The sequence below is a fragment of the Phyllostomus hastatus genome, unplaced genomic scaffold (assembly GCF_019186645.2).
Source record: "Phyllostomus hastatus isolate PE091 unplaced genomic scaffold, TTU_PhHast_1.1 phas_contig_80, whole genome shotgun sequence".
In the NCBI taxonomy this organism is placed as follows: Eukaryota; Metazoa; Chordata; class Mammalia; order Chiroptera; family Phyllostomidae; genus Phyllostomus; species Phyllostomus hastatus.
In genome coordinates, this window is record NW_025333960.1 from 27,076,935 (window position 1) to 27,090,576 (window position 13,642).

Consider the following 13,642-nt stretch of genomic DNA (forward strand, 5'->3'; position numbering starts at 1 on the left):
GCAGGGTTTGGTGACATCTTACGAAGATTCATTATTTTAATAAGGACCTCTCTGGCCCTGGCTGGGTGGCTCAGTTGGTTGGAGTATCATCCTGTACACAAAAAGGTTGTGGGTTCGATCCCTGGTCAGGGTTTATACCTAGGTTGCAGATTCCATCCCTAGTTGGGGTGGTATGGGAGGCAACTGATTGATGTTTCTCTTACATTGATGTTTGTCTCTCCCTTCCTCTGTCTCTTTGAAATCAATAAACATATCCTTGGATGAGGATTAAAAAATAAACAAAACCGCCCTGGCTGGCGTAGCTCAGTGGATTGAGCACAGGCTGCGAACCAAAGTGTCGCAGGTTTGATTCCCAGTCAGGGTACATGCCTGGGTTGCAGGCCATGACCCCCAGCAACTGCACATTGATGTTTCTCTCTGTCTCACTTTCTCCCTCCCTTCCCTCTCTACAAATAAATAAATAAAATCTTAAAAAAATTAACAAAACCCAAAACCTTTCTGTAGAAAATCCAAGGGACCACCTCAGAATAGAGCCGGTGCTTTCTTAGAATACAGTTTCCAATATTTTCTCATAAGTACAGATGGGTGATTAAGACTCTGGACTCTGGTTATAGAAATTTTTAAAGTGGTCTTTAAAGTCAAAATTTTTTGAAAATCCACAGATCATTTCACTATTCTGTTTTTTAAGATTTTTACTTATTGATTTTAGAGAAAGAGAGGGAGAATCATTAGCTTATTGTTCCATTTATTTATGCATTCATTGGTTGCTTCTTATATGTGCCCTGACCAGGGATCAAACCTGCAACTTAGCATACTGGGATGATGCTCTAACTAACTGAGCTATCTGCCCAGGGAACATTTCATTATTCAACATATATTTATTGTACTTTCTGAACTACTGGGGACATTCTACATGTTATTGATTATACAAGGATGGGTTACATAGACATAATCCTCTTTTCCATATATATGAGTAGTATAACTTTCAGTTGAGTGATTCAGAATCAGCTAGCACTGATATCAGTCAGATCATTCAGGGTAGAACTATAAACTAGTAAAACTTGGAGGATGTTTAACAAATTATTACATTGGCATGGGGAGTTTCTGATAATAATTATATAACAGTGCTATTTGTTTTACTATGGCCATTTCTAACTCATAACAATAAAATTCTGCTTTTAACATATAAGACTGTATCTTTCTGTTTTCATTAGCCCCTAGAAGTGAGGAGGAGGAGAAAAGGAGAATACATGTAATCATTAAGATAAACCGAAACACATTCTATTTATCTTCTTTGGAAATTATTTTGGTCTGTTTGCAGGCTTTTCCTACTAATCTTGACTCTTTGTAAACTCAGTATCAGTAAGCTCAGACCGTTTAGTCCAAATACAGTTCTTCCATTGTTCTTAATAGATTTCTCTCCAAGGTGTTGAACTTTATGTTTTAAATTTGTATCTTTTTTAAAAAAAGATTTTATTTACTTACTTTCAGAGAGAGGGGAAGGGAGGGAGAAAGAGAGGGAGAGAAACATCAGTATGTGAGAGGTACATCAGTCAGTTGCCTCATAGGCAACCCAGGCATGGGCCCTGACTGGGAATTGACCCAGTGACCTTTCATTTCCCAGGCTGGTGCTCAATCCTCTGAGCAACACCAGCCAGGGCCAAAAGTATTGAACATTTTAAGTGGCTAAATACAATCTGTTACAAGCATTAAATAAAATGCCCTTTTCTATTTTATAGGCATTCTTTATGTATTCTAGATAATAATCCTTTATTACATGTATTGCAAGTATATTTTTGTACTCAAAATTGAAATTTTTTTGCTGTTTTGTAAAATGTAAATATAGAACTTGAGATTTTTCTTTATATTCTAAAAAGACTAGAAATAAAATACTTTAGTATTTTGAAAACTTAGGGAATATCACAATTTAGCATAAAGCGACAGTCATACATAGTTTTATTTTTTATTGTAGTAAGAATACTTAACAGATTTTTAAGTGTACAATATTATCTGTAGGCACCATGTTGTACAACAGCTCTCTAGACCCTATTTTGCATAACTGAAATTTTATATGTGTTGATTACCAACTCATTTCCTCTTCCTCTTTCCCCTAGCCCTTGGCAACCATCATTCTATTCTTTGCTTCTAAGAGTTTGACTATTTTAGATACCTCATATAAGTAGAATCATGCAGTATTTGCCTTGTGACTATCTTTAACTTAGTATAATGTCCCCAAGGTTCATTCATGCTGTCACATTTGCAGGGTTTCTTTCTTTCTTTTTTTTCTTTTTAAGGATGAATAATATTTCATTGTATTTATATACCATATTTTCTTTATCTGTTCACAAAGTTCTTTCCATGTCTTGGCTATTGTGAATAGATCTGCAATTCTTCAGTCTTGATTTCAGTCCTTCTGGATGAATACCCATAAGGGGGATTGCTAGATCATATGGTAGTTCTATTTTCTATAGCAGCTGCACTATTTTGCATTCCTACCAACAGTATACAGGGGTGCCAATTTCTTCACATCCTCACAAACACTTTTTAAAAAAATAATAGCTGTCATAACAGATGTGAGATACCATCTTATTGTGGTTTTGGTTTACAGTCCTCTGATGATTAGTGACATTGAGAATCTTTTCATATACCACTTGGCTATTTGTATTTCATCGTTGGAGAAATGTCTATTCAAGTTTTTAGCACTTTTTGCAATTAGCTTTTTGCTATTGAGTTGTAGGAGTTCCTTATGTATTTTGTAATTAATCCTACATTAGATACATGGTTTGCAAATAGTTTCTCCTATTCTGTATTTTTGCCTTTTTGTTTTTTTAAATTGTTTTCTTTGCTGTATAGTAGCTTTTTAGTTTGAGGTAGTCTCACATGTTTATTTTTAGTTGAAAATATGGTGTCAGTAATAGATTTTTTGTTGTTGTTGAACCCATTCATGCATTTCTAAAATAAATGAGTAGGCTACCAGTAATAGCCAAGGCATGATATAGGATGATTAGGAAAGACTAGGTTGATACAATGATAGTAATAATGAAAAATAGGGAATTATAATAGGAGATGGACAAAAGTATTTTAAAAGGATGTTAATTTTGATATTAAAATTTTTTAAATCAGGATTTTGTGATTGCATACCTCATTAATGAAAAATATGAGCAAGTATGCCTAGAATATGTGTTTATATAAAAACTATGTATGTATTTTATGGTACTGGTATTTTATGTACATTATAAAATGTAAAATTGAAGTAAAGATGAAAAAGTTATTTTAAGAATAAATTATGCTTTATTTAATGGCATAAATTTTTTTATTTTGAAAGTTTTTTTAATACTTCACTGAAAATAATATTGCTGACTATGCTTTCTTAAATTTTTAAAAATCTTAGTGTAACACTGTGATATAGTAATTAGAGATTTGGATCTAAGTTCACTTTACTTTGACGCTGGTTTTGATGACTGTGATACCTGAAAACAAGACAGCTACCACACAGTAAAATGTTGATCCAAATGGAAGAATTATGTCATAGGTTGAGATTAATAAGATTTTCAATCTCATCTTTCCTGCTAATGTTACAGGTGTTTCTACAAACCAATCAGAAGTTGTTATATTTTTAAAGGACATGTTAAAACTCAATGATTATAGATAATTTAAAAACTGAATAGAAAAATCTGTCACCAAGCTTAAATATATAGATGTGAGACTTTAAGAAATAGGTGACATACTGTTTGGGTAACAAAATTATAACATCTTTTTAACAGGTTGAGTTTGTTTTAAAAAGCAGTTGTTAGTCTCCATATTATTAAAATGCCATCTTTACCTATACCTAGCAGATATTAATCTGCCAGAAAGGCGCAAAATTGTGGTTTAATAGTCTCTTATTTGAGTATTAAATGGGAGTTTGCTTCTTTTGCCTAGCATAGAATATGTGTGGAGAGATCACATTGTTATCTTCACAGAAGGGAACTGTTATTGGAAGGGTATCTTTGCACCAAATACACCTTGTTATATGTAGCTTATTATGAAAAAATAAACCGAGAAAAGAAAATTTAAAAAGGAAAGAGCATGTTAGGGAGATTGGTCCCAGGACCCTTCTCAGATACCACAGTCTGAGGATGCTCAGATCCCTTATATAAAAAAGCATAGCGTTTGCCTATAACCAATATTTGCAAATAGGCTACAGCAGGCTTTGCCTATGCATCATGTCATTCACATGGATTTAGCATAGTGTTCCGTGTGTGGCAAATTCAAGGTTTGCTTTTTGGAACTTCTTGAGATTTTTTTTTTCCTGTGTGTTTTCAGTCCACAGTTGGTTGATTCTGCAGATGCAAAATCCTTGGATGTGGAGTACCAGCTATGCTGCTCGTCTTTTTGTAAAAGAAAAATGAATAACCAAGTTTTAAGTTTAACAACCCTTTTAAATCTATTTGGTATATATACCTTTTATATTTTTTGTTCACTAGCTATCTCATTTCTGTTTTTAACATTTCTGCTATTGAAAGGTGTTTTTATATAATTGACCACATTGATGAAATTCTGTAATGTCCCTGTATGGAATACTCACTCTTCCCTCAGGATTCCTCTAATAATGCATATGACTCATGATTCAGGCATGGGGTCTGAATGAGGATGTCAAGTTGTTCTATATATATTAAATGTTGGAGAGCTTAGTTTCTTTTTGGAAAATGAACTATCAAATATTTTCTTAAACCTATTCTACTTTGAAGACCACAACCTTAAAACATATCCTACTTGCAAACCAAAAAGTTCATGCATTCTTGAGCCTACCCCAGCATTCAGATACATACTAGCTTGGATAGAGGTAGAGGTATTCTTAATTTTAAGGTCTGAAGGACCTGGAGAAATGTTATCATGCTGTAGATTTAAGGTAATTCTGCAAAATTCTACATTCTTATACTTTTGTAACGGCATCTATTAATTTTGAAGGACATGATAAGGACGTAGTAAACAGTCTTAATCAGAATTTATTTGAAAAGTAATTAATGCCATGTGTTTCGTTGTTCAGAACAATTTGAAGTTTGGGCTTTTAAAACAAATTTGGACTAGTCTTCTTCATCAGCAGTTCAAGTTGATGAATCTATAATGTGCTTTATTACTTGAGGTATTAACTTTTATCCCCCGTATGCTTCTTAAGTAATAGGAGTGAAACATCCACATCTGATAACGTAGAAACTTACCAAGAGAATACAAGGTAAGCTTTTGAAAATCCTGCTACTTTAGTAAATAATACCAATTTATTATTTTATAGTAATAGACTTTTGAGTTAAAAACTTTTTATTCAATTAAATTACCAGATGCAATGCTAGAACTTGGTAGTTTAGAAACAAATGCTACAGTTGCTCCTTTTATGGATCACATTAAATTGGAAGAGTTTTTAGCTATCCTCTTTCACTATGGTTAGGTTTCTTTCATGCATAATTTAGGTAGAGTTGTCAATATTGAACTGTCCCTTGCTGAAATTCAGAGGTATTGAAACCCAGTGATGCATGATCCTCAAAATGTTTTGAAACACTGATCAGTTTGATTATCAGTGCTTTTTTATTTTTCACTTTTTCCTAGGGATTTTGTATATTAGAGTTCCAGAGACTGGGATAGGTGAAAGATATTGGAAGTCTTTTCAAAATTAAGTTCCTAGATAGGGGGATAGAGGGTTTCCAAACAGGGACGTCACAGGACATTTAAAAATTTCAAGGTGCATGCAGTGGCATCTGTTGTCCTCACATGGATGACCACATTAAATTGTTTGGATCTAACTACTTAACACATGGAACAGTAAGGTTTGGTTTTGTTTTGGTCTAGTCTAGAGGCATCATGAAAAAGTTTACTGAGACATTAAAATGAGACTGGAAACATTGATTGTAGATTATTTATTGAAAACATAGGGTTTTTTTTCTCCTTCAAAATTAGAGAATCTTTGAGTAGTCTAATAATTGTAACTTAAAAAAGGAACCTTGTAGTAACTGGTTAAAAAATAGGAGAGCATGACTTCTTTGTTGTGATATGTAATTTCAAATTAAGTATACTTCATTTTAAATTGTTTTATAGTTCTTCTGGGCATCCCACGTTTAAGTGTCCCTTGTGTCAAGAATCAAATTTTACTAGACAGCGTTTATTGGATCACTGTAACAGTAATCACCTCTTTCAGATAGTTCCTGTGGTAAGTACATATGTTTCTAATAGTCTTCAGCTTAAGTATGCTGTTCCATTTATTTCACATCATGCGTATAGCAGGGAAGGTAGTTGATTTAAATTTGGAAGGGGCATTATCAGTAAGGTAGATTTCTGTCAGCAAAAGATGAAAGATTTGAAGTATTATGAGATTTCAGTAATTTACTTATGAAAGGGAGATTCTTATTGTGACAGTAATGTAGAAGAATAATCTAGAGAAGAGTGAAGTAGTGAAAGGTGAACTGGGGATTCATTACCTAGCTCTGGCATTGCTCAGTTACTTGGTTTATAGGATGTAGTCAGCTTGATCTGGTCAGGTGATCTGTTGTAGGTGAAAACTATAAGTAAAAATAAAGTCACTAGGTATTTTTAATTTGTATCCTTGCAGAATCTAGTATATGAATTCATACAGCAAGGAAGGAAAGAAATCATACTTACTTTTTGATGCATATATATCTTTTTGATACCATTTTGAGAGTGTGTAAGAAAGTGGTGAGACCTTTTTGATGAATGAAGGAGATAGTGCAGAGTGCAGGATTCCAACATTGTGTTAATGATCCTACAACTCCTCATTTGGAACATGAGTTTCACAGGTAAGTGATTTCAATTGTGGGTGAAACAGGACAAACTGAGCTAGGAGAGATACTGCCCTTTCAGCTGTACATTTTGATACATAAACATTTTCTTCAGAAATAAGAATAGAAGGAAATATTACAAATAAAATAAGGATTGTAGATATTTCTAAGCAGTTTTAGTGGATATACTAGAGAAAAATTCTGAAAGAATATGCCTCAGTAATTATTGAGGATACCCTTAAACTTGTCTTCTAGCACTAAGGGAGACATACCACAGACTTTGCTCCTTAGGAAAGGATCAGTTACTGTTAAATAAACAAATACAGTGCCAAAGATATCTCTAGGAAAAAAAAACACAATATTTAAGAGATTTTATTTGTTTTATATTGCACTTTTAGCAAATTTTTGTTTCTATGTTTTGTTCAATCAAGCGTAGACTTTTGGCTAGAGTCCAGTAACTAAAGTTCTTCATTTCAGAATGTCATTCATTCATTTTTAAAGATGTACTTCATTTACAACCTTAAGAATACAATTTGTTTACTACACTTTAATTTTACTTATAAATGAAATAAAGCTTATAATAATTACAGTTATTATGTGGCTCGAATGAGATTACATACTGGTTAATGATAACTACCATTACAAATAGCGTTAAAGGCTGGATGTGTTGTTTCTGTCGAAATTGTTGTGTAGTTGGAGGTTTAAGTAATAGAATGTATAAGATTTCCTTTTTATTGTGCTGTATTAGAATGGCATAATTTATCTAGGGTAATTTGGTTGACAAATGATATAGTCATGGAATTTGGTTGTAGAATGCTTTTCATGTAGGTGTTTTCAGTTTTATAAGTCTGTGTTTAATACTTTCAGTAATTATAACATTTTATTTTCATTTTTTTAATATAAAACATTGTTTCTTATAGACGTGTCCTATTTGTGTGTCTCTTCCTTGGGGAGATCCTAGCCAGATTACTAGAAATTTTGTTAGCCATCTGAATCAAAGACATCAGTTTGATTATGGAGAATTTGTGGTAAGTGAATTCTTCAAGATTAAGAAAATACTGTTTAAGTATTCAAGTTATATTAACTTTTTCAATCTAGACGTGAGTTTTGAGGCAAGCTGTTGTATCATATTGAATGGTTACAGAGCAAATTCTATTGTTTCTATAATAATATAGGTGAATTTTGGTTTGTGAAAGAGTTAAGAAGTTCAATATAATATCTACCTGTAGCAGAGAGATAAATAATAAGGGGAAAAACAAACCCTCAGATTAACAAAATGATTTATATGAAAACTGTAAAAGGGAAAACTAATTGCTAGAGAAGTAAAATTGGTACAACGGGTTAAGGAGGATGTATTTTTCGTGAAGTTGCTTTCTAAACCTATTATAATACATATATGTAGCATGTGAGACACATTTTAAAAAATGAGGGAGCTTAATTATCAAGTAAAGCTGGGTTGAATGGTAGATTTTGGCCTTAGTTGACTGTTTTCACAGTGAGGAAAGTTACACAATGCAAAAAATGGATCCCCAAAGAAAACATGCAGTTAATTTCTGCCTTCCAAATGTGTTATAATAAAAAAAAAATACATGTGGCTTTTGTTTTACTTATTGTGAAATTACATTTCATTTACTTTAGTGAATTTAAACTTTACCTAATTTAAAATTAATTTTGACAAAGAATAGTTGATACTTGTTTTCAAGTTTAGGTAGTAAGTACAGGTATATGCAACTCTGACAATGGCATGGATAGAATTTACATTTTTCTCTACCTTCCAGTGTTGAAATTACATCATTCTTGATAAATATTTTGTGGAATTTGCATCTTTAATCATACTATTTTTTAAAGATTTTATTTATTTATTTTTAGACAGAGGGGAAGAGAGGGATAAGAAGAGGGACTTGAGAAACATCAATGTGTGGTTGCCTCTCATGCGCTTCCCCACTGGGGACCCGGCCCGAAACCCAGGCATGTGCCATGACTGGGAAATGGAAAGGGAGAACCTTTGATTTGCAGACCTGGCACTCAATCTACTGAACCATACCAGCCAGGGCTAATCATACTATTTAAAAGTAACAATTCAAATATATGTAAAATTCAGGTGTACTCCTATAATATTAATATTTTTATGAATTGTAGATTATTCTAAAACTCTCATTATAAGTAAGAAAGTTACTGTGTATGGAGGACTGTATTTGGAAAAGCAAAAACATATTTGTTGAGCCCCTTTTGGTATATTTGGCAGATTGTTTTACTTTGCCTCAGAAAAATATGTAATTTTAATTATTCAAGATTGTCAAGTGGGAGCCTATTCTAAAGCAAACCCATAGGATGTAATTGATAGCAAATGTAATTTAACTTAGGAGTAGTAGTATAACTCAGATTGAATGAGCTATAGTTTTTAGCTTCATGGTTAAGAAGCTATTATTCAACTCTTGATTCAATAAACACTTATTTTCTTTAAAATGAATTTACCTTCACACATTGTCATTCTTTTTTAGAGATCACACAAAGTTTATGATTGTGGGTTACCTTTAACTATACTTTGAATTAATGACTTACCATAAGATATTTTTTACTTTCAATTTTCATTCTCTGCTGCTCCTCTCTGTTGTTTATCAATTATTCCTAAGTTATTACAATTAAATTTAATTTTTATTGAATTTTATGTATATAAATCCTATATTTTAAAGGATATATGTTGGCCTTGGGTGGTGTAGCTTAGTTGTCTGGAGCCTTGTCCTGTAGGCTGAAGGGTGTTGAGTTTGATTCCCTGTTGGGGCACATGCCCAGGTTGCCAGTTTGATCCCCTCTTGGGGTGCATGAGAAGGCAACCAATCAATATTTCTCTCTCCGTCTGTCTAAAAGCAGTGAAAAAAGGTCCTTGGGTAAGGCTAAAAAATAAATAACTAAAGGATATATGTTGTAACATAAACTGTTTCAAGTGTGTAGTGTATATGTCAAGATGTGTAGTATATATGTCAAGATGTGTAATATATAGGGGCAAAGTATTGAATAGTATACTGTGTTTTTCCTATTGACATATTAACATTATTGTTTTTAGAATCTTCAGCTAGATGAGGAAACCCAGTATCAAACTGCTGTTGAAGAATCTTTTCAAGTAAACATCTGAAGGCTGTAGACATCTGTGCATCTTTGTACCTGCAAGTGCCATCTTTAAGGAGAAAGCTACATGAAGTCACCATTTCAATAACTTGATGTGTATATTAATAAAAGTAATTCAGTCTATTGTTTTAGTTTTTAATTGAAAACTAAACATGGGCCATCTAAAAATTTTATTCTTTTGATAAGTTAAAAAATGAACATTAGGACATTATCTTTAAAAGCGTTAAAATGATTATATTTCATTAATGTAATGGTGAAAAGGGAATCTTTGTTGTACTTTATCTTTTTTATATTAGATATTCTTGAATTTTTCCTTATGTGGCTTTTGAAATTCGGTGCAGTTTCTCACATTGATGTTATTGTACACAGGTAAAACGCAGTAGCAAATGCTGAAAGATGTGATTGATAGGAACCTAACAAATCTGAGCCAGTTATCTGAGTTGCAGAATGGAGACTTGAAGTGCTAAGTTAAACAATCCAAAGGAAAAAAATTTTTAATACAGATTCTAGCTGAAGAATTCAACTATAAGAAGGCAGTATTTATATAACGTAGTATTTTTGAAGACTAGTGAGATTTCTTTAATAATTTTAACTGTTCAAAAAGTGAAAGCTCATTGTAAAGATATTTCATTTTTGTTGCTATTAGAAGGAAATATCAAGAGAAAATTTATTTGGCAAGCAATTAGTAATTTCAGATCCTGTTTGTTTGGCTGACTAATTTATAAACTTAAAGTATATTGACTGAATTACACCTTTTTGGCTCCAGAATTTTCAATAGCCAGTATTTCTGATGAGCTAAGCTGAACCTTTAATTGGAAACTTTCAGTTGGTGATTCAGTTGTATGTTCTACATATATATTTAAGTGAAGAGTTTGGTTTCACCTCATTTGAGAAATTCAAGCAAATCTAAAGATGTGTATGTATAATATAGACACACATGCATGCAGTTTATCAGGTCATATACAGAATTAAGATTTAAAAATAGCAATATGGGATTGAAGTGTTCATCTGATTTGATTAACATTTTGTATATCACCAAATTTTTGAAAAGTAACAGTCAAATGCTAAATGGTCTAGTTGGCTGCCATCATACCTTGAAATTGAGTTCACACACACACACACACACACACACACACACACACCTGTTTTTATGGTGCTCATTTGTTCTCAAAAGATAATGCATGACTTTGAAGTAGTGAGACACATTTTACCAGCCACTCTGTTTCACTGCTTCTTAGTCAGACTGGGTTTGTTCTTAGTATTCCTTAATGAGAATCATAACTTGTATTAGAGGATCCAAATCACAGAATAAAAGATGAAGAGTGAACTAGTGCACATTCCATACTAATATAAATTGTTTATGCTTTCTTTAAAATAAATAACTAAAAGAACATAAAATCTCAGAAGTAGTTTGCTGCTAATATATACGTATATTGTATAAAAAGGTATATTTTGGTTTTGTTAAAACCCTTGTTGACTTTTCTACAGTGAACCTTTTTTTAACTTGGTTTAATAAAAATGTTAATTTTGCAAGTGGAGTTTTGTAAAAACCTTTTTCAGTCAAACAGTAATGACTTTATGGGTAGAAATAACAGTCACCAAAAAGCCATACATCTTAATGAACTAATGCCTTTGTTCTGTCATTCGAAAGAGTGATGTTTACTATGTGCTTGAACATTTCCTCTGCAGTTACATGAGTGTAATTGTAAGAATAGCTGTTTAACTTTTTAAAAAGAGACTTTGACCATAGGTTTTTCCAGTTTAAAGCAATAACTTTAGTACTTTCTTTCAAAGTTTAATACTTTCCAGTATGTCAAGTAAAACCATTTTGGGATGTGAGAACTTCTTCAAAGGAAAATTGTAATAGAAATCATCTTGATGAAATTGTGTTTTGAAATTTTGTGGATTAGTTCAATATCATTAATAGTTGTGTGTCTTTCATATAAACTTTTTCATAAAGAAAATATTGGCTTTTATTTGCTGTTATCTGGGACCTCCTCAGTATGGAAATGTTTGTTTAAAGTCTCCCCTCCTCTTGGCCAGTGGCTTAGAAATAGGAATTTACAGATTTATAGTTTAAATTCATGAAAAAGTTCTTACAGCTGAGTCAGGATAAAAGAGGGAAACTATTGATACTCTTTTAAATTTCACAATACCACTTAGGAAAAACGATTTTCCTCAACAGACTACAGTTTGTTATTAAACAGTCTTATTTGAGATGTTTTATTTTTTCAGTTAAAAATGTTTTTCTCTACTTGTGTGTCTAAAATTTTGCCTATAGGCAAACATGATAACATTTAATTTCCATAACTTACTCTGGAAGATATGTATGAGATAACCTATTATTTTGCACAAAAGAAAGCCACCACATGCTGATGCTGTATGTTGGACTTAACTTTATAAACCTATTTTATCTTTATTTCAAATATTAATCAACGTATAAAGTTGTTTTATCAAGTATTCATGCAGCAAGATTTTTAAGCCCAGATAAGCCCTATGTAGTTGATAACAATCAACCAGACAGAGAGATAAGTTAACTGGTTAATAAATACTTTTTATGGAGAATTTACCTTTAAGTAAGATATTAGGACTGAAGGAATATATTGCCAAATACAGTGTCTCATACCTGTTGGGCTACTCAATAGGTATGATCTTGGTGAATCATCACTTTTATAGAAACCCTTTAGGGCTGGTACTCAAAGGAAATACCCTTTGTGGAGGTGGTGACATTTTAGCCTTTGTAGAGCAGTTGTGACCCAGAAAACATGTAAATACGTGTAGTATAAAACTCAAGAGTATGAAATGCTCATTCCGTGATACAATTTAGAGTGCAATGTAATTTTCTTATTGTGCAATACAATTTGAAAAAGGATGAAGAATGGGAGTGAATGTCATTAAGAGGTTAAAAGTACAAGAACCTCAAGAAAATGGATGTTACAGCATGAAACCCCCCTCCCCCCAAATGCAATTGTCCAATCCTGGGGCCAAGAAAGATGACAGTTGCTGCACTGCTTTCCTGAATGAGGAAGATTAATGTGTATCCCATTGTGTACTTGATTGAAAAACTTGGATTAAACTATATCATGCAATTTCATATGTATAACAATAGGAATTTTTAGAAGCGTATAATGATGAAAGATACTGTTGCAGAATCCAAGATGATCAGGGGAGGGGGCAAATTTCTCCAGAAGAGAAATCAGAAGAATTAGAACCATTCTACGGAGGTTATGAAGAAGAAAATACTCAAGATGTGAGGGAGGAGATTTCACATTTGGATGGACAAAATAATGGTACATGATACTGAGAGTGCACCAAGTGAACAATAGTAATAGCTTTTTACTCTGAGCTCAGATCAGGGAAATCCATTACTAGAATCCCTTGAGTCCCCTTGTTCCTACTTTTAGTCATAACCACCATTACTAACCTCTGATACCACAGATTGTTTGCCTGCTTTTATACTTTATACAAATGAAAGCACCCAATAAAAGTTACTTCTGGCTACTTTTGCTCAATGTTGTTTTGAAATTTTTGTCAGTTTTTAATTTAGTCAATAGTTTACCTACAGAAACTTGTCCTACAGAAAAGCTAGAAAGTAGCTTCTAAAGCTACTTTTTAATATTTTTGGAAGTTATGTTGGATGTATTTCAGGTGGTTGTGTATGTTGACACCTGGTGGGGGTGTGGATGCCAAATCTCAGTAAAAATGGAAAAATAGCTGGCATTCTGCTCATAACAACTAAGAGAAGACAA

General features: G+C 32.6%; 1 protein-coding gene across 1 annotated transcript in view; it reads left to right on the plus strand.

Moving 5' to 3' along the window:
• RNF138 (ring finger protein 138) overlaps positions 1 to 13,394 on the plus strand; it is a 35,919-nt gene extending 22,525 nt beyond the window's left edge. The window contains exons 5-8 of the mRNA XM_045850278.1: positions 5,159 to 5,215; positions 6,070 to 6,181; positions 7,688 to 7,795; positions 9,832 to 13,394. Of these exons, the coding sequence (XP_045706234.1) occupies positions 5,159 to 5,215; positions 6,070 to 6,181; positions 7,688 to 7,795; positions 9,832 to 9,900 (346 nt within the window). The 3' untranslated portion in view covers positions 9,901 to 13,394. The remainder of the gene's footprint in view (positions 1 to 5,158; positions 5,216 to 6,069; positions 6,182 to 7,687; positions 7,796 to 9,831) is intronic.
• Positions 13,395 to 13,642: the final 248 nt, after the last annotated feature.